This window comes from Pollicipes pollicipes, unplaced genomic scaffold (assembly GCF_011947565.3).
Source record: "Pollicipes pollicipes isolate AB1234 unplaced genomic scaffold, Ppol_2.1 Scaffold_6686;HRSCAF=7923_pilon_pilon_pilon, whole genome shotgun sequence".
In the NCBI taxonomy this organism is placed as follows: Eukaryota; Metazoa; Arthropoda; class Thecostraca; order Pollicipedomorpha; family Pollicipedidae; genus Pollicipes; species Pollicipes pollicipes.
In genome coordinates, this window is record NW_023596921.1 from 4754436 (window position 1) to 4776226 (window position 21791).

General features: G+C 50.6%; 1 protein-coding gene across 1 annotated transcript in view; it reads left to right on the plus strand.

The window, feature by feature from the left end:
* LOC119107286 (calcium-dependent secretion activator) overlaps positions 1-21791 on the plus strand; it is a gene marked incomplete at its 3' end in the record, with an annotated part of 90711 nt that overhangs the window by 34788 nt on the left and 34132 nt on the right. Inside the window, 6 exon segments of the mRNA XM_037230706.1 lie at positions 11261-11436; positions 11928-12007; positions 12888-13039; positions 15428-15508; positions 16107-16276; positions 16884-16976. Of these exon segments, the coding sequence (XP_037086601.1) occupies positions 11261-11436; positions 11928-12007; positions 12888-13039; positions 15428-15508; positions 16107-16276; positions 16884-16976 (752 nt within the window).

Consider the following 21791-nt stretch of genomic DNA (forward strand, 5'->3'; position numbering starts at 1 on the left):
TGAAAGTATTCATTCGATCTCAGACATTGGGGTCTTAGGGGATTTTGCACAGCTCTAGCCATTTGGTACCTAAAATGTACCAGAAGGCCAGCTTGTACGGCGTGGGACTAGTAAAACGATAAAAGCTGCGAAGGCGGCCAGTTATAACAAACTCAGTGCCAAAAGTTATGCTTCTGAAGTCTTCCACAGTTTCGGAAACCGATGCCAACAACTGTCACCAATACGTTAGAAGGTCTGTCTTCCATGATAAAAGATGGCGACTCGTCAATTATGACGACATTGCCCGGTGGCCGCGATGGCCGCGATCACCGATACGATTGTGGAGTTTTGTACAGCAACCATTGCTTGCCTCATAACTTTGTTTGAATAGTATTTCCTACTAAACTGAAGGTCAGTTATTGCCAGAACAAGAACCCCCTATTCTTAGAGCCATGAAACCAAAATCAGTTATTGACTATTGCTTTCTGTCGAGATCTAGCTGGTGTGTATTGCCTGAACACGGGAGCAGGAGGCGGAAGCCGTGGTGTCTGGGCGCGACCAAATTGCCGGGACGGTCAGGTGATCTCTGAGGACGGTCATTCAAACCTAATCATGACTTCATATCGTGCTCAGCACCGAACTGGACGTTGCCGTCGTTCGTACGCCTGCTGGCGTTCGTGCAATGGAGCGTGACGCAGGGGATAACCGACATTACGGCCCTCGCCAGTTTGAGACTCAATATTGCCGACACATTGTTGGTAGTGGGTTCGGCAATGCATTCAAATGTTGTTTGGTGTAACTTCTGTGCGTGAACTGCATTCACCAAATGCCATTGAACTTGTGCCGCCTAAAGGCTGTCGTTGACTGCAACCGCCTGCAAAGTTACTGCAAAGTTAAGAAAAAGTTCAAGCGAAAAACTATGAGTGAAGTTGAGAGGCCCTTGCATGCCAAATATAATCGTCTGATCAGGACAGTGTATTCGAATACCAACTTATGGCCCTGTCAACATCACCCAGGACCCTTCAAGTCTAATCCCTTCACCTGACAGAGGGACGTCACTGGTGTTCCAAACCACCTTACAGATAATCAAAATCTCCCACGCAATTTGCGTCCGTCTAACACATGCAGGAATGACCATACTACTCTGCGGTCAGCACACACAAAAGGGCGCACTTTGACACTTCAGAGCAGTACCAAGCGTTGGGGAAGGTCAAGGTTTAAGGTCATGTCACTTAACTAGCTTTTCCTTTTCTGTTCTTTTCGGCTCGCGTAGCCTACTGAACGCATCGGTTTATACTATGTCAGTATGCTGATTTGTTTTATCACGAGCGAGTGTCACAACTGATGTTATTAAGGCACAGATCCGACCCCAGTTGACCTCTACTGATGAACTAGTGTGTTTGTGCGTAGAAGGCCCCTCGCTGATTGGCGAACAGTCACTTCAACCGAGAAATTGCATCAAACTACAAATTACTACTTGCGCTGGCGCGATGAAAGTCACCGCATCGGACTGGGATGGTGACGTCATAAACCGGATACCTCGCCAGGCGTTTAGATTATCGAATTTTAGAATGCATCAATTCGATCACCCGTTATGGGTGCAGTTTCACAAATAAAAGCACGCTGGAAGAGTGGGTGTTGTGGGGGGGGGTGGGGGGGGCTAAACAGGGAAAATGGCGTCACTTGCCCCAAAGCACAGCAAGACGTTTCAGCCGGGATTGGGCCTACTTGCCTTTCAGACTTCGACGGGGGGGGAGGGGGGGGGGGGGCTGGATCTCCTCAACTGAATAGGAACCACATCCCTACCGTCACCTAATTGTTACCGAACGCTTTGTCGATCCCCGTGGAATAAAATGACTGGTTCCGACTATCGCGACGTCTTTTATGTTAGTATGTACACCAACGTTTCCGCCGCTTAATTACCCGTCGACGTTAGGTATTACAGGTAATGTGAGTCTTGGAAACGACTGGATGTCAAAAGGAATGGATACAATGGATGATAATGTCGAAACCCGGGGTCAGAAGTGCTCGGTTGAAAATCCCAACAATTCCAAGCAGAGGATTTGGGGCCTTATATGCTGGAAAGCCAGGCACCAACCAGTTTTTCTCAGGAACTCACAACGATAACCACACAACACACCGCAACACAACACAACAAACAACACCTGACACACCGGCTGAAAAGTCCTCTGGTTGAAACATCGTGCATATTACGTTGCTATCTCACCACACTAGGAGAGAATCCGGACAATTATTCCTTCCGTCATTCTAATGTCCTCGATGTTCATTCCTCGTTATACTAAATACACCAATGTGGAATAGTTCGGACGCTGCTCCAAAAGGCTGGCGGTTGCTCGGACGGGGCTTGGGATAGGAGCTGTGGCTCGGATCCGTACCAGAGCGGTTGCTGACCAGCGGACGTTATCAGCGTCGCAGTATATTGATGCACACCGGGGCCAGTTTGTGGTTGTTCAGCGCATCCAGTGACTTAATCTATACCTCCTGGAATATTGTAGGGGCTTCAACTCAGCTTAAAATATTTGAACTCATAGTGTCGAAAAAGTAAGAACTGAAGGTCTCCCTTTGCTATATCAAGCGTGAAAGCTGAAGTCAGGTTAATTTACTATCAGTGTATTGAGCTTTACGTCCGTGTTGAGAATGCCATTTTGTGCGAGCTCGGCTCGCCTCGCTGTGATGAAGACGAAGAACCACACAGCTGGCTTCATGCATTCTTAACCCCCGAACCGCACGCACGCCCTGGATCGCGACAATTGTACCGACCACCTGCAGCCAGCATCCATAGACCAGTCTCCTCTGCCTTAAAGTCGGCAGCGGGAGTATGTGCAGTGCACCATGTACGCAAGCTCAATCTATGAAGACGAACGACGAGCGGGCCCCCCTCCGGCGCCAGATGGCGGCGTGGCCAACGCGCGCCGCCACGTGACTGACAACCTGGTGTAATGGGCGTAAACCAGTGCGCGGTGCGGGGAATGAACGGAATTAACGTCAATGACGGTGACCGTGCACGGCCAACGGCCACTGACTGCGGGCCCGTGTTCGGCCAGTGTATGACGTGGCGGGTACAAACGCCATGGCGGATGTGTGTGCGGCCAGGTAGTGGCTTGGCCGGTGGGTGCGTGACGGGCGCACGGAGCCAGCCATGGGCCACCTGGCAGGTGACGGGCGCACCCGGTGTCATGGCACGCCAAACGTGCGAAGTGTGTCCGAACGCGTGAGTGACCATTGTGACAAGCGGTAACATGTGCTGTATCCAGCGTCGTGCACGTCATGCGGCGCGACCTGTGTGTGGTGTACGTGCTGTGTGCCGTGGTCAGTGCACGGCGTGGCAGGGGCGTGTCACACAGCGAGTGTATGCCGTGGCCAGGTGTGTCTACACCGGTGTGAAGCGTGGTCAGGTGTGTCGCCGCCGGGTTATATTCCGTGGTCAGGTGGTCTACCCGGTGTATGCTGTGGTCAGGTGTGGTCGTCGCCAGTGTATGCCGTGGCAAGGGGTGTCTACACCGTGTAAAGCGGGGTCAGGTTTGTCGCCGCCAGTGTATGCCGTGGTCAGGTGTGTCTACACCGGTGTATGCCGTGGCCAGGTGTGTCGCCGCCGGTGTAATGGCGTGTCAGGTGTGTCTAACACCCGGGTGTAAAGGCGTAGGTCAGTGTGTCGCCACCGGTGTATGCCGTGGCCAAGCGTGTATGCCTGGCTTGTTCATTCCGCTTTGCCACCGTGGTGAGTGGCCGCTATGTTAGAAGGCCGATGCAACGCAACGGCGCTGAAATGACCATGCAGCATAGTGCGGTGCGACGGTTGTGTGGCGGCCACGCCGATCGGTGGCATAAGCACGCACCTTGATGTGGCGTGACCGACACGGCGCGTCGGTTACCCTGCAGGCCGCGCACCACACATGTGCCGGCCATCGATCCCCCTTCCCCCGTAATGAAGGCCGCCGGGCGCCTATCACGTGACCCCGCCGCGGCGGCGCGCCGCCACAGCGGTTACGGCCGCCCGATCCGGGCCAAAAGCCCGCGCAGTCGTGTGTGGCCGTCTGGAGCACCCAGAACAGCAGTCGATGCCTGCACCCGCCGCCACTGATGACAGGGAAAATTACCCTCAGATGTGGTAATATCCGGATGTACTTAAATGCATCGTTCACAGCGCGGGGTTACGTATCACAACGGGCTGCTATAACGAGAGGAGAAAACTCATGGGTTACTCGGAAGCTTGCCGAGGAAAACGCATTCTATTTCCGAAACCACTGCCAGCAGTGGCTGCTGCCGCATCAGAAGCTATAGGATCCGGCACCAGCGGTCGTCTGGCACGAGCTTCCTACAGAAAGCCCCCCGTTACCGATCGGCCCTGGGCTACCAACGTCGTGCAACAGTGGCGGCCTTTTAACTTTCTGGCGGTACGTGAGGCCTAGCAACAGAACTGCCGCTGGGTAGGTGTTTTGTGACCGTGTTCAGCCGATCTTGAGGTGAGAGAAGCGGGAAATAAGGAGGGAGTGGGAGCAAGACGATGAGAGGACGAGAGGGCGAGCAGACAAAGGGAGTAAGGAGGAGAGAGAGAGAGAGGAGAGAGAGAGAGAAGAGAGAGAGAGAGAGAGAGAGAGAGAGAGAGAGAGAGAGAGAGAGAGAGAGAGAGAGAGAGAGAGAGAGAGAGAGAGAGAGAGAGAGAGAGAGAAGAGAGAGAGAGAGAGAGAGAGAGAGAGAGAGAGAGAGAGAGAGAGAGAGAGAGAGGAGAGAGAGAGAGAGAGAGAGAGAGAGAGAGAGAGAGAAGAGAAGAGAGAGAGGAGAGAGAGAGAGAGAGAGAGGAGAGAGAGAGAGAGAGAGAGAGAGAGAGAGAGAGAGAGAGAGAGAGAGAGAGAGAGAGAGAGAGAGAGAGAGAGAGAGAGAGGAGAGAGAGAGAGAGAGAGAGAGAGAGAGAGAGAGAGAGAGAGAGAGAGAGAGAGAGAGAAGAGAGAGAGAGAGAGAGAGAGAGAGAGAGAGAGAGAGAGAGAGAGAGAGAGGAGAGAGAGAGAGAGAGAGAGAGAGAGAGAGGAGGAGAGAGAGAGAGAGAGAGAGAGGAGAGAGAGAGAGAGAGAGAGGAGAGAAGAGAGAGAGAGAGAGAAGAGAGGAGAGAGAAGAGGGGGGAGAGAGGAGAGAGAGAGAGGGAGAGTGAGAGAGAAGGAGAGGGAAAAAGGGAGAGGGAGAGAGAGGGAAAAAGGGAGAGGGAGAGAGAGGGAAATAGAGGGAGAAAAAACGGAGAGGGAGAGAAAAAAGAAGGAGAGGAATATAAAAGGCTCTTTAGATTTAATGTTGCTCAGTTGCGATCCGAATGAAAACTGTCGCTAACGATTTTCATTCGGACCGCAACTGAGAAACACTAAATCTAAAGAGCCTGAGAGCGCATGTCCTATTGCGTATCATGTCAGTGCCTATGGTCGACAGAGAAACAAAATACAAAAAACAATCACGCTTATTATAATGGTACCAAGTCGGGCATTTTTGCATTCATCTTGCAAAAGCAGCCCGAGCCGACGCGACACCACAGTGGATGCATGGTCACGATGTGGCCGAAGGCGCCCTAAAGTTAACCATGCAGCCCCGCGATCTTGCTCCCGACCATGAGACGGTGCTTATCTGTGATTTTTCGGAACAATCTAGCGACCTGAGCTTTTGTGTGGTATCCGACTGCCTAGTGCACAACTCAAAAGGAGCGACAGCATTTCAATCAGATTTGGTAAAACGAGTACAGCGTGCGTACGTTCATCAACGTACAACGTGCATCGATGTTTGCGGAAACCACCCTCCTTTTTGAGACGGATGCTCAAAGAAACATAAAACTAATTTTGACTGCAATTGACTGCCAACGTTAAACACTTAATGGGCTTCAGTGTGAGCGACATTTACTTGCTACCTTTCCGGCGGCAGCAATGTTTGTGACGTCATGGCCGAGCGCGTCAAGCGATATGTATAACGGCTTCCTTTCAGCGACCGACATAAACCAGCTTTTAACCAGAAGCAGCTTCTTCGAGTCTTGTGAAAGAAACGCTAATGAAAAGATGGAGATGTTTTGGCAGCCCCCTCCTCGAAAACAATATGTGGGAGATCGCAGAGAAATTTGACATGTGTTTGCGCAGTGCGTGTATCGAGCAGCGAGGTTTTACGTTCTACCGCCTAGGAACAGTGAAGGAATGAGCGTACCTGATTACTAATTATCGACGATATATAGACAGGTCACCATGTGCTTAAGTTTGCAGCTGTCGCCAATGACTACGCGCGTTTGAGCTGCAGGGGCCTGCAAAACCTCCATGTGAAATTATGCGTCCGATACATGCAAATACTGCAGCTGCGTTCCTGTGTTGTGTAGAATGCATTGCATTGTGAGTGCCGATTTAGCCACCACTAGATTTTATGTCGTAAAACCACATGTGTAAAGTCACAACATTAACACTTGTTATAGCTCACAGCAAACTACAAAACTGGCATAAGAGTTCTTCGTGCGTAAGATTTCCGGTGACAAATCGATCAGCTAATAAGCGGTCTGTACCCAGACCCACCCACTACCATTCCTTGTCAGTAATATCCACCTGCTGTCCATCCGTTTTCATTTCACACAACACGTTTTTGCATAGTATGGATAGGTGTACTGAACATTTGCACCAAAATTTTTAGTTTTGAATTATAATTGCGAAAGCAGTGAATGGAGCTAACTGCGATTCTGAAAGGCACGAGCTATAATGTTGTGTAGTCATTTGTAAAGTGTCTGCCCATCTATCATAAACGTCTTTCCCACATACTAACACATACTAACAGTTTTCCTAAGCCCTCCATCCAACCAAACCCATTGCCCATTCAATGCTGGTACCCTTTGGCTCAACAAACCGCGGAGCCCTCCATTTGCGCATCAGATAATAAATGATAATCCAACAACAGGCGACATCGCTAGACCACATTGCAGGACTTTAATGGATTGTTTTTCTTTTACGAATTTACGCATTCTGCTGTACGCTTGCTATCTTGTAATCGCCCAACTCTGGGCTCTTCATTTCAAGCTAAGAGGCATCATTAAAATGATATAAACGTCATCTATTTGCACTATTTTGCTGTTACCACCGTTCAAGGTCATTTCACTGGCTGATACGTGATCCACGTGTACCCCACATACTTCAAGGTATCACCAACATATTGATAAGGCGACGCACTTTGAGATTTTATGGTTGTGGGCCATGCTGTACGCCACACACACCAACCGTATTCAAAGGTCTCGACATAACCCGACCTTTTAACTCCGTGGCGCATTGCACGATCGGAGTTACAAATAAAGCTGTCTGCTGTCACTCACACCATATGCTACACCGTTCCGTGAAAATGCAAAGTTTCGAAACATTCTATTTTGAAAAGATGATGGGTGTAACGTGGCCTTTGACCTCGCCACAAGGTCACAAGCTCAAAGAAGGATCGGAAATCGTCACCGCTATTTCTTCAGAGTTGGTACAGATAATTTCCTTTCCAAGGTGCCATCACCTCTAAGTGGTCAATGCAAAAATCCAAATTATTCTCTGGTCCAGCTTTCCAGATGGCCCCTGACGCTTGGGGACCTGTATCTTGTGACCCCTGTAATCAAGAAAACTACAATCATATAGAATGTAGGATTTAGACAAATTTATGCGCCAAGTTTGGTTGAAATCGGAGAGGTCGTGGTGAACATGACTTGATGATCTCTCGCGAAATTGTCCAAATGCCGGGGGCATTCCTGACTGTATGCTGGTTCTGCCAAGCAGGGGACACTCCAGAAATGTCATGTAGGATCAATTTTCTCATGGTCTGGGTGAAGATGGCTGCTCTTTTGTCGGAAGCAAGACTTTCCTTCCTAAGCTACGGCTCCATTCCCGCAACGCATTTTTGATGCAGTATGGGTACTCACCAAGACGTTACAACCTTCGCAGTGCTTCTCCGCCTCCGAACGGAATGGGTGTTGTGTCTTCGTCCAGTGGCAAAGTTCTTAAACTACACGCAGTTGTGCGCGAGGCGAATGACCGAGAAAAGGAGAGCCGCGAGAAGAGTGGAGATGGGAAGCGATTTTGTCCCAACGTCGCCCCAACCGGCATCACGTCGTTTTGAACGATCCCTCCATCCCGTGCGGAACGAGGTTGTTTGTGCCAGGCCAGAGCCGAGAGAGCCTGCTCGGATCGCCTCGCGCCTGTCCTGCCTGGTTGGCTGGGGCTCCTGCGCCGCACGCCGCGTCCCTGCTCGCTCGCCGCCCCGCCGCCAGGCCGTGCAGCCCGCGGCGCCGCGGCCCGAACCCGGCGGCGGCGCGCCGCTCCTACAGCGCCACGCCCCGGGGCATTAGCTGAGTGGCCGGCGGGCACAGCTGGCCAGGCGGCCAAGGTCAGACGCCCGGGGTGCCGCCGGCGGCGACGGCACTCACAGCGGCCGAATCAGAGGCGCCGCGTTCGCTCCGACCTGGCGACTGGCGCTGCAGCTGCACAGCCGGCTCGCGGTGCTAGGCTCATGCTAATGGGCTTTCCGCTTGTGAGACCCACACTCACAATGCCTTTGCCTTTTACGCCGAGTTCCTTGAGTCGGACGCATGCATGGCAGCTAAAACCGAGCATATTAACTCAGCTAAAACTGAGTACGTTAGCTCAGCTAGACCTGAGCACGTCAGCTCAGGTGGAACTGAGCACGTCAGCTCAGCTAGAACGGAGCACGTCAGCTCAGCTAGAACTGAGCACGTTATCTCAGCTAGAACTGAGCACGTTAGCTCAGCTGGAACTGTGCACTTAAGCTCAACTGGAACTGAGCACGTTAGCCCAGCTGGAACTGAGCACGTCAGCTCAGCTGGAACGGTGCACGTCAGCTCAGCTAGAACTGTGCAGGTTAGCTCAGCTAGAACTGTGCACGTTAGCTCAGCTAGAACTGTGCACGTTTGCCCAGCTAGAACTGAGAACGTCAGCTCAGCTGGAACTGAGCTTGTTAGCCCAGCTAGAGCTGAGCACGCTAGCGTTGGGTCTTCTCCCACTGCGCAGGTTTTGCTGGTTTGCGTTCCGAGCTTGCTCTAAGTGAGAAAATGTAATTTTCATTGACCTCAATTTAGTAACTCAAAAAGAAGAGCAGGTGCGTGGACGAAGTTACCGACTACCTTGAGCTGAGAGCTCTGGTGGAAGTGCAATTTCCTCGTCTTTCTGAGCATTGACACCGAGCCCACGAGCAAATGTCATGAACAGTTATATAAATCGTCTGATTTATGTAAGCAGCGCAAGCTTTAAGTTAAACCAGTTTTATTGTGTCCCATATGTATCTATAATATGTATTTCGTATCACTTGTGTCTATCACAGACGTAGAACCAATAAGAGACAGATAGGTGAGGCTCATTGCAGCGCATCGGGGTAGCCATACAGTGACCATACATCAGACCACTGATCTTCAGCCTTTCCCCTAGCTTTGACCCGATTTCGTGCTCCGGACCATCCGCCAGCCCATGTTTCACTCCGTACCAGAGCCCGGAAGAGCTCATAACGATGGTAGGCGTTTTGAATTTGGCTTGACTCTACCTTGTTTACTTCTGGCGCCTTGTGCGATGGGGATGATTCGATGGATTGAAAGAGGTTGCACATGTTAGAGTCGACCTCGTATCTATTTCGATTATTGAAAGCAGTGAGACTAGGAATGATATATGTCTACTACTGTGGAACAGATGGGGCGAATATGGGCAAATATGGAAAGCGATGTGTTTTGCATCTCTGATCTCTCGGTGCCACGGTGATAAAATGCAAGATTACATTTTTTCTAAAACATAATATGGTCACCGTTATCGTCAGTCCAGCGGTAATGGCCATGGAGCTGTTACTAGTAAAATGCTGTACAATCCTTAAGAATTAAAGCTACCACCAAACAAATCCTGCACGGTGCGTTGATAAGTTGCACTATCGGCGCGCGGAGCATTCTGTAAAATGTGCCGTGTTTGAATTGTTAATAAATCCATTGTATTTGCACATTCAGTGGACGCCTGGGATGCATGCATTCTTTGGTATGACAGGACAAGTGAAATGACGCCTGTGATGAACTCATGGCATTAGTTGCTCACATGCTTACTTCATGGGTCGAAGTGGTTGATGGTTCGGCATATTCCAAAACTGAAGGATGCACCTGCAGCACAGATAACCAACAATTTTGCACGGTTTCAGATTCCTTGTAACTTGTAACTAAGATCTCCGCCTTCCCCAGCCGTCTGTCCGCATACCCCCTCAGCGTCGGTTTCTCCAGCCGTCTGTCCGTATACCCCCTCAGTGCCGGCTTCCCCAGCCGTCTATCCGCACAGCTCCACAATGTTGCGGGTGATCCAGCGGTCCCTGATGCCCAGCGCCCGACTCCGCAACAGTTTATCATACGGCTGTTGTGTCGGCTGGCGCAGTGCGAACAACGTATTTCATTCAACCCATTGCATTTGCCATCATTTGGATGGTAATGTTGCAGCAGCGAAGGCAGAGCAAAAACACGCGCGGGATTCGGTGCGAGCAGGGAGAGCAGTCGCACTTCATTACTGTTTACGCTTTGCAGTAGCATCAAAGGCGCGGGATCTGTTGGGCAATGGAGGAGAGGCAGGGAGGTCTAGGGGGCTGGAAGCTCATCGTTGCGGAAAATCTAGCGCTTAACTTGGGGGGGGGGGGGGCGCACAAAATAATAATCAAAATAATTAGACCTCCCAGTCCTCTGCAAGCGTCTTCGCTCCTGGCCACCTAAGGTTGGCCTTGGTTAAAGAGAATGTTCCACATTTAAAGCAAGCATCAGATATGATGAAATAAGCTCACTTTTAACTAATGGTATATTTGTGAACGGAAAAGGCTGTTCTAGATAACACAATTTCTCTGTTGAGTGGATATTTTTTGACGGCCGTTATGTCTCAGAATCGTGCTCATGAACGCCAGACATGAACGACTCGACAATTATGTTTTTCGTGGCCTTGATCGCCGCATGATCACAGAATGCAGAATTTGAATGACGTTATGATGGCGTCATTGACACCTGGGTGAAACTAGAAGAGTCTAGGTCTCAAGAAGGGCGGGACTGTAAACTGCACTGAATGGCATTCAAGATGGCTGTTTCAGTTCAAATCCCTGTACGAATGTGGAGTATTCCCTTTAAGCCCGATGTCGAGTTAAGGTTCCTCCTCATGATTGGAAACGCGTCAAATGGCTGTAGGGAACGGTTCCAACCTGTGAGAGCGCCTCCAAGCGAATAAGCTATGCACTCGCCAGTGACAGCGTGTTTGTGTCCTGGCTTTTGCAGAGCTTTCTGAAGGGAGAGTTGCAAATTGTGGCGGACGAGGCGTTCCAGAACGCCATCCACAGCTTCACAGAGGCGGTGCTGAGGTCGGAGAGGCTGGCCAGAATGGTGCAGTCCGGCGCCTGCTCGCAACATGATCTCAAGGAGATCTTTAAGAACATGATCGAAAAACGCGTCAGGTGAGTGAGCGTGCCTATTTGCAGTCAGTGCTTCAACTGCTTGGCTTTAAGAGATACACTTTTCTTAAAGATCTCCGCGCGTTCTCTTCGTAACGAAGTTGTTAGAAATGTTCATCAGTGAGTGTTTTCAGCTGAGATCAAATTTCAGCGCGATATGAGCTCGTGAATAAAAAAAAATAACGCACAGGCTAGGGCCACGAAAATAATTTGGCTACAATTAATAAAATCCGACAACAATTTGTTTCCATTATCTTTCCCAGAACAAGCTTTAAAAGCATTCTTAAAATTGTCACAATCCTTTCGGCTCCATTGGGATGGTCTCCTCCATCAAAATTTGTAATGTTCTCACGGACCTCGGCGCACCCGAAAGCTGATATGAAACGCAGAACTCGTCGGCGATTGCCGGCCTAGCAAGCACTCCAGGCGCCAGTAATTCCTGGCATCTGTCCGTACATAGCGCTGACTGACCCCCCCCCCCCCCCTCTGCGCAGGTGCCTCCCCGAGATAGATGGCCTGAGCAAGGAGACGGTGCTCACTTCCTGGATGGCCAAGTTCGACTGCATCCTGAAGGGTAAGCGCCTCTGCTCACGTGCCCGTGAGCCGTCCCTGCCCCACGGACACGTGAGCCGCTCTGTCCGTGTCGCTCCCGCTCCACGGACACGTGAGGAGCAGTTCTGCCCAGACATACCAACGTTTGCTGCGGGGATCGTTCAAAATGTCAACCAACACGACTGTATTACCTCCTCAAGCAAGAAGCCCCAATATTCAGGATCTAATGCATAAATTCACGTCTTAATTTTTCAAGCCGCAGCTAGGAGGCCTCCATGACCTACCACTCTGATGACAGTTCTCAATCAATGACACCTTCACATTTTAAAGCATAACCTTCTCCAAAGCACCACCGATGCGCTGTCAGAACAGGGTGAAGCATGACCAAGCAGCACATGCTGGACATGGTGATATTTTTTTGTCAAACGCATTAGAAACATCAAATTAAAAAAATAATAATTTGGCCTGGCTGCTCCATACCTCTGAAAGGTCGCATACCAGCAAGCACCGACCGGAGACGGTGGCCGGGACTATGCGTGTGACCCTTGATGTCTTTCCTAGTCACGTGACACCCGTCATGCGAGAGCATCGGGACGTTCAATAACCCGCCGATAAACTGCACTCTAGCGCAGATGGTAGAATCTTACAGGGTTAAGTAAGGTTAAAGTTGTGGAATTGTCTTGTGGACATCGAATTGGCTATCTCAGTTCGACACTCCATACAAGGGTAAAATGCATTGTTTATAACCCCGGTATGAAATGTTCTACACGGCCCAAGACATTGCCCCTTGTTTACGACCCCGGTATGAAATGTTCCACACGGCCCAAGACATTGCCCCTTGTTTACGACCCCGGTATGAAATGAAATGCTTGCACGCGGCCCAAGACGTTGCCCCTCGGCAGTACCGGGAGACGACGACCAGCGGAAACCGTCCCGACTTCAAAACAGCGGCAACTCAGAGCTCATCCTCAGCAAGGAGCAGCTGTACGACATCTTCCAGAACATTCTCGGTGTCAAAAAGTTTGAACACCAGCTGCTCTACAACGCGCTGCAGGTTAGCTGGTGACAGGCTGAGCAGTCCTGAGGAACTAACGCTCTCGAGCAGAAGGGTACGCAGTGCGTCCTCGCCTCCCCCACAACCACCACCCAGAACCGCCACATTTTTCGACATCATGCGATGTACATAGACGAATCACAAGTAACCAAATGTTCTTTGCAGTCAAATTTAGCCAACCGACTCGCACCTAAATGTCGACCCAGTTCAAAATCACTCCTCCTCCTCTCCCCCCCCCCCCCCTTAATGCAGCTTGGTGAACCGATCGCAGCCCGTACCAGCACCAGCCTTAACTGCTCACCGTCAGTACATCACAGGATATACATCCGTACATCACAGGAGCTGTGTGCAGGAAGTCAGACCAGATGTACCGGCTGCGATCGATGGGCCCACCGAATGCACCGCAGGATGTACTGCCGGATGTACCGCCGAATGTACCGCCGGATGTACCGCCGGACGTACCGCCGGATGTACCGCCGGATGTATCGTCGAGCCCAGCCGAGGCATGATGGAACGTGGACGACACACCTGGGCGGCCAAACGAAGTGGAAGGCTTGAGCTATGTGCGAATAGAATCTAACCGGCTATTTGATCTTCGTCCCATATTCGTTCAGTTTTGCTGTCATTTTAGTTCATTCCAGATGAAAGCTGGTGGCATGCCTGGATTGCGTGCTGACGGAGTGCGGATATGTGAGCGTCGCACGGGCCGGATCTGGTCTCATATTCTGGCTGCGTTCGGTTGAATCTAGCCAGAAATTTGAGCAGCACCCTGGCGAAAGCTGGTGAAATTCTGCAGCAGCATCTGGGCTGCATTTGGCTGGTCGCGAGTGCCGCACCCGACTGGGATCCGGTCGGTAATGAAGTGTGGCGGCCGCAGCGTCAACAAGCTGGCAGCGGCCGACAGAACGGCAGCCGGGCCCGGGAGTTGGGGTCAAGGTCATGCTGTTGAGTTAGCACGACGAACAACTTGGAACTGTTAGCTGCTGCATCAAAACACTTATGTGAATTTTCTACCCGCCATAGCTTCTTTGAGAGTCTGCCCTGCCGCTTGAAGCTGGCGGCCTCGATGCCCGCGGCCGTCATCAGTTTCCGTTTGGCCGTGTCAGCAGCCTCCCGGCTGGCGCCGCGCCGCGAGGGGCGGCCCAGCCTCTGAGCCGCCGGGCCCCGGTTAGCGGGCCACATACCGCGCTTCAGCGTTATCCCCTGACCAAGCGCGCCTCGCTGACCTCCTTGAGGCGATCCGCCGTGCTTTGTTGATGCGAGGCGCTTGGAAATTTTCACCGGAACGACTGGGATCTCCTGCGCGGCGAGGATCTTGGCTCATCTCTGCCTTAGTCTGTCACCGCGTTGGCACAGCCTCGCAGAGATAACCGCTGGAGCGATGTGCGGCGACTCGTAACCACCCCATTTGTGGAGAGCTTCTGCGATATTTGGCGTACATTCAATATGACGTTTAAGGTCCACTGTCTCTTTCTCTTTTTCTCCTCTTTCTATTCCTCCTTTCTCTCTTTCCCCTTTCCCTCTTCCTCGTTTCTCTTTTTCTCCTTTCTCTCTTCCTCCTTTCTCTCTTCCTCCTTTCTCTCTTCCTCCTTTTTCTTTGCCTCCTTTCTCTCTTTCTCCTTTCTCTTTTCCTCCCTTCTCTCCCACTCTCTAGCTTTCACGCTTTTCTTTCTCTCCTTTTCTTTGCTCCCCTCTACTTCCTCTCCTCCCTTTGTCTTTCCTGTTGTTTTGCTCGTAATTATCTTCGGCCCGCATTGTTGTAAGCTTTTTGAGACGGGATCGAAATTTATTTAAACCTGGTGTCTGATTCTGAACGCGTAGAAGTCAGTCGCTTTCTTAGAACAGGAAATGTCCCATCTATATTTTCCGTGCCAGACTGCGCTCACAAAGCCAAACCCAGTTCAGGCCGGCGCGTGAACCATGTAAAGGCAGCACGCTACTACCGCACTATGTTCTAGGTTTGGCTAGACGCAAATGATGCAAGCCAGAGACATCTGCCAGGCGGTCGTCACTTTGAATGGAAAGCAGCCAGTCGAGGCAGGCTCGCCGTGTAATGAATCGCATTTTGTCGGTGGTCGGCTCCTCGGCGTCACGCGCTGTTCAGCTGGCATTGCGATTTTTCGTTGGGCGTGCCGTACGTTTTATGGAATTGGGACGTGTCACACGTGATATGTGACTAGGGCGAGCCATACACGGTATGTAACCGGGACGTGCCATACGCGGTATGTGACCGGGACGTGCCATACACGGTATGTAACCGGGACGTGCCATACACGGTATGTAACTGGGACGTGCCATACACGGTATGTGACCGGGACGTGCCATACACGATATGTGACCGGGACGTGCCATGCACGGTATGTAACCGGGACGTGGCGCTCTTTTCAGCTGGATTCAGCCGACGAACAAGCGGCCGCTATCCGCCGTGAGCTGGATGGTCGAATGCAGAAGGTCGCCGAGATGGAGCGGGTGCGTCCACGGACCGCCCCCCTTACTGGCCCGCACTGGTCCCGGTCACCCAGGGACCGCTCCCCTTACTGACCCGCACTGGTCCCGGTCACCCAGGGACCGCTCCCCTTACTGACCCGCACTGGTCCCGGTTACGCAGGGACCGCTCCCCTTACTGACTCGCACTGGTCCCGGTCACCCAGGGACCGCTCCCCTTACTGACCCGCACTGGTCCCGGTCACCCAGGGACCGCTTCCCTTACCGACCTGCACTGGTCCCGGTCACTGCCATGTTCGCAAAACTGACATGTTTTAAGATTTATTGCTGATTGGCCACTCATTTTCATCGGAGAAGGGCTCTGCTGTTCTTTGTCTGTTCCTGTGCTGTTTTTCATGAGGGGGCTTATAGTATAGCATCTGCGTGGTAGCAAAGCTATTGAATTCGTTTGCCAAGTGTTATTTGCCGACACCACAAGTCAACGGAGCCGACCGTAATGGAGGAAGCTTGCAGTCCATCATTGGCCTGACGATATCTGAACCAAAAAGCCATCAAGCATGCTCGAAGACCTTTTTAACCGCAGCATTCGCTGAATTTAATGAAATGTACTCGCCTTTCGTAGAATCGACGTCTGATGCCAAAGTTTGTGCTGAAAGAAATGGAATCATTGTACGTAGAAGAGCAGAAGTCGGAAATAAATAAGCTGATGGTCAACTTGGAGTCGTTGCCTGTCTCCAAGGGCTCGACGGACTCCAAATATGGTCTTCAGAAGTTGAAGAAGTACAATCACAGGTGAGACTAGTCCTTGTTTCTCCGGGCTGCTTTTCACTCGCTTCACTTGTTAAGCTGTCGCCACAGCCCATTTCACTTACTCTCAAGGGTTTTTTGTGCTTTTGTTTACTTGCTTTTTCAATGATGTTGCTATTAACTGGGTGGATATGGTGAACTGCGGCAGATAGCCTGGCTATACCTCTGGTTCGCGACCTTTTGCGATCGCAAACAAAGCTTGCCGGTTGTCCCTTCTAGCACCGCGTTCTAACGCTGCACCGAGAGCTCGTGTGGACATGACAATGGTCTTTTATGGCCGTAGGCAGACCGTCCGCCCTTTCTTGACCTCCAAGCATGAAACCCGCCCTTCTGTTCATGACCCCAAGCGCACCAATAAAGCCAGTTGAATACCTCCGCTTGAGACGCCTGACCTTCGAGAGCTGATCAGCGTCGGCTCGCAGACCTGGAACTGTCCAACCCCGTCGCAGGCCGCCTGCAGTGGCGCGCGGCCCCCGGCTGGCGGTCTGGCCCAGCCGGCCCCACCCGGCCCGCAGCAGCCCCGCCAACCCTTCGGCGCGGTGTAACGGGCAGGCCGGCACGCTGTCAAACCGGCACGGGTGTTTTGTTGCAGCGCCAGCGCCAGGGCCGATTGGAACGGCCAGACCAGTTCATTAGCCGTGGAAAGCTTGTTAGATGATTCCAAAACTGTGAGCTGCTGGTTTAAGTAAGTCGTGTCGGTGCCTGATCTCTAGCTGGTAGGCAGCCTCGGCGCTGCCGCGTTCGCCTGCCGCCGTCTCGTCCGCCGTGTTTGTGGTGCCCCACTCTGTACCCCGTTAGTCAGAGCATGCCAGAGGCACGGTAGACGAGCAGCGGTGTGGAGTGCGCCTCCAGTGCCATTGGTAACCGGCCAGGCTTCGTCCAGTCGCCTCACACGCCCTAGACTAACTGTGCCATCTCCTTTGTAGCACTTCGTGCCCCTTTTAGTTGGCGTTAGGTTGACGTACTCTTGTATATATATATATATATATATATATATATATATATATATATATATATATATATATAGGGGTTTGCTTAAAGTTGTGCATGGTAAGCCAAACGTGTTACTTTATCGTGATAGGTGCTGGTTTTCAACAGTGGATTAGCTACCGAGCACCAAGCAAACAATAGATAATCCGATGCGATGCGAATGTAAATATGACCATTCATAAATGATATGTAACCACAGTTATTTCAACCTCGATGTTACCATAGCAGTGTTGCAGCCGAAAGATAAATGTTACGAACACAGTGCTGAACATTGTCTTACTTCGTCTGTACCTTAACGTCCTCTGCTTTTACCGCCGCGTTTGACCTAAATGGACTGATGTGCCATATATGAGTGTTTTTTGTAGCTTTATCGCTTTCACATGCAAGGAAATGTGAAATGGACACAAAGTTGTTAGGTCTGGGTCTTTCTTAGGACATAGACTGAGGACCTTCCCGAGGACCTTAGCTGCATGCGCATTATCCGCCCTGTTACTAAGCGACGTACATGCATTCACGAAGCTGTGGTTGGCATTAAAACTGCGATAAACTGCGTGTCTTGTCAGTTGAGATATCCAGGAAACAAAATCACAATTAGTTATAAATATTATACATATATATATATGGTCATATATAAATATACATATATATATATATATATATATATCTATATATACATGTATATATATACATATATATATATATATATATATATATATATATATATATATATATATATATATGCATTTGTTCACTTCCCGGATCACGATCTAAAAACATGAAATAATCTGGACCGTGGAAGAACACGTGCCGAGCCACGTGCGTGGGCAGCGGCGGCGAGAGGCCAGCTGTGTGGAGACGCGTGGTGCGTAGGCGTGCGGCGGACGGACTCACAAGTGAGGGACTGGAGCGCACCACCTCCGGCGCGCCGCTGATCGGCTAGGAGACGACGGCCAGCCCAGGCGAGCGTGTTTCAAGCCGGAGCCAAAGTCCGAGCCCTTTGCCAAGCCTGTGCCGAAGCCGAAGCCGGAGCCGGTCGCGAGACGCTCGACAGCTTATCGTCACGTCAGGTGACCAAGTTGTGTAACTGTTGCCAGGCCGGACAGCGAACGGCAGAAAAGATCCGACCATGTGGCGAGCCGCAGTGCGGTCCTGACATCGAGTTTGATGGCCCTCTGTTCGCTGCTCGGGGCGCGTCAAGACCACCCGAAGCAAAACGGCTCTGGAGGACGTAGGAAAAGAGGAACCCTGCGCGAAATTTGTGCAAGGGACTGTGTTGAATTTTGGATGAACCCGGACATGCCGGATGTGCGCTTTTGAGCAAAATTGAATATGCATCCATGTATTTTGCATTTTGCGTCGCGTAGCGCATCGTGCAGAAAAGGTGGCAATCCTCAGGTGGAAGAAGAAAATACCACAGAACACAATTTAGTACGAAGAAAGACCCACGCATGTTAGGATATGAACAAATTGAAAGCAAAAGGTTGCGCGGAATCAAGATAAGTAACATTTTAAAAGATCACAGGAAGCAACATTCACGTAAAATACCTGAGATAAAACACCGCTTGGGATCAAGCTTGCCAGGAGAAAGGCGGTCAGGCATAATCAGTTATGGCAAAGGATAGTCATCTGCCAAAAACATAACTCAAGAATTGTGTAAGAGATTAAGACCGGAAATTATAAGTGTCTTAACGATGTGACAGAAATCGATATCGCAACATAGTCCAAGGTAAAGAGAAATGGAGATAGAAAGCATAACCGCACACACGAACCAAGAGAGATGCAAGTCTCTCAGAAAAGGAACGACAGCCCCCCCCCCCCCCCATTCAACTTTGCACCCAGTAGCCGAAATGTGAGGATGTCTTCTGCACTAATTTCAAACTGCGAAGGATATGCTGCAGATATTAAACTACGGGTCTTCAGTGGGTCATTACCCGAAAGACCCCATGTCCGGTCTTACGGTTATGTCCGTTTTGCAGCAACCGCCAAGTTTGTGGGAAGAAATTAGCATTAAAAGCCTACGCGCATTCCTAGAACATCTGGTAAAGTTCTGCCGCTTGGCAAACATCTCGGGAGCGGAGTTGTTCCACAGCGAATGTTTGGATAAAGCTGCATTTCACACCAGCGTTCCGACCAGGCGCTCGTTTAACACGCGGTCGGATAAGCGGAGGTCGAGCTGACCTCCCCCGAATATTTTTCCGGAATTGTTTCTGAACGGCGCGGCGCAGCCGCGCCAAATTTTGCATAGCTGTAGACAATTGAATAGCTGATCGTTTGGTGAAAATAATTTAGATACAACTTGTAAGGTCACTGACCTATGGTACGTCAAAGTCAGGCCATAGTTTCAGCGAAGCCAATTTCTAGGGAATCGTTCAATCTGATGCAACAACGGAGTGTTAAACAAAGCCATTATCTCTGAAATGATTTCTTAGACAACAAAACAACTGAATGAGTAAATTGCATCGACCTAAGGTCAGGAATGAAGGTCAGACCAAGGTCAAAACCAACTTGTTTTATTGCTCTAGGGCTTTCTGTATGAGATAGTTTCTGGTACTCATTTCGAATTTATTGCAAGCAGGAACCGCATTCTAGATCTTCCATGGACTTCTTGACGATCAGAATAGGTCATTGACCTTGAACGACCCGGGTCAACACTTGGTTTTTAGGAGCACACTGCCTAGCGTTGTCTTTGTCGCTTATTCAAATGCAAAACTCATAGCAGTCTTGTATTATTTTATCACCATGACCTTCAAAAGGTCAAACAAGGTCGCTTTTCTTGAATGAGCATGCGACCTTTTGCTTAGAAACCGGTATCTATGTTCTGGGGGCCTTTTGGAGACCAACCAGGAATTTGATCTTGTTTGACCTTATTTGAGCCGAAGGTCATGACCCAGGAATCTCAAACTTTGACCTAAGTGAGTTTACGTACAGGTCAACATACCCTGTGAATTTGGTGCCTCTAGTTTTCATAGTTCTTGAGATCTCAGGGGGGTCAAATTGACCCCCAGCCGAGCGAAGGGTATCCCAGCCGGCCACCCGGGAGCGTGTTAAGGCGTTCACCTCGCGGCGGAAGTGGAGGCGCCGCCATCCGTCGGTCCGGCGTCAGCTCCACGTTGTGGCCGCCAGCGGGGTCGTACCAAGCAGCGAAATGGACCATATGACCTTAACGTCATATGATTCGTACCCTGCATGACCGTTTGTCATGCGACCTTCATCCCTCACGGCCTTTTTATTGCTACCTTCATGCCGAACGATTTCGGGTCTGCACAATCTTTTAATGCACGCATGCGCGGAGCTTCACAACATAAGTTCGGGGTGAGGAGGGGGTATGGGGATACTGAGTGGTGAAAGGTCGCAAAACCAACCCCGCATAGCACCATCAAATGGGTTTTCTTCCAGGATAGTCTACTTTCTTCTCAAGTGTGGGCCGTAACCCCTAAAACCAAACAGAAAGCTGCGCACCTGGCTGTTGGCCTATTTATACAATATCTACTTTCCATAACTTTTGATGCCAGGAAATAGAGCTGTCCGTTACAGTAAAAACAATCACTACAGGGGTTTGGCTGGTATGTCTTTGAGTGTGACAGGGAAGTATCAGGAAGATGCAGTTCCATACAAGATACAACACCTGCACCAAGTACGTTGTACTTTATTTGGTTTGCCGACTGCAGGAAGGTTGTCCCCCTTCTGCGAGTCCATATGGGCAGGTGCACCTGAAGCGTGACTGAAGAGCAGAGAGGACCCCGCCCTTTCACGATGTCACGATGCCCCGTTTTCAGTCAGGACATTATGCATGGATTGCTTAAATATCGGATGCCCCATGTCATAAGCGTTATAACAGGGGTCAGGGGGTCGTGGCCCCGCGCTTTTTGAGGAGTCTTATCCTATGGCGATGCATGCAAAGAATCAACTTCAAAATTAGTATTGCTCCCCCTCTCCCCATCTCACATTCGGAGACGCTGATAGCTGAGGCCGCGCTTAAACTCCACAGATCTCTCAGGACGCTTATATGTGCCCGTAATGGAGACGCGCTCAGAAGCAAGCTCCTCTCCATGTTCAGCAGGTAGATGCGTATATATCACATTGGACATGAGTAGCCTTGACAGCTATGGGGAATCACCGCGAAGGCCAGGGGTGTCCATATGTGTGCTAGGGGATTGGGTGGTCCCCATTCGTCTCCGATTTCAACACTAGGCCCATGGTGTTATATGGAAGGGAACATGTCGAAAATTGCTGTTTGAGTCCTTCCAATCGTTTTTACAAAGGGTTTTCTACTGAAAGAATTTAGAAAGCTGCTCACGCGTGGGATGATGAGATTTGAAAACACGCATTCAGCGTACTGTCACACGCGATTGCTGTTGTCATGCCTTTCATCTTGAGAATTCATCCGTAACATGATCATTTGCGCCGTACAGACACTGAACCTCGGCTCACGGTCGAAAGAACTGGTGACGCGATTCGCGGCCGCTCACGATGTTATAAGCACAGTTCGAAACGGCGAGTATCGGTATTA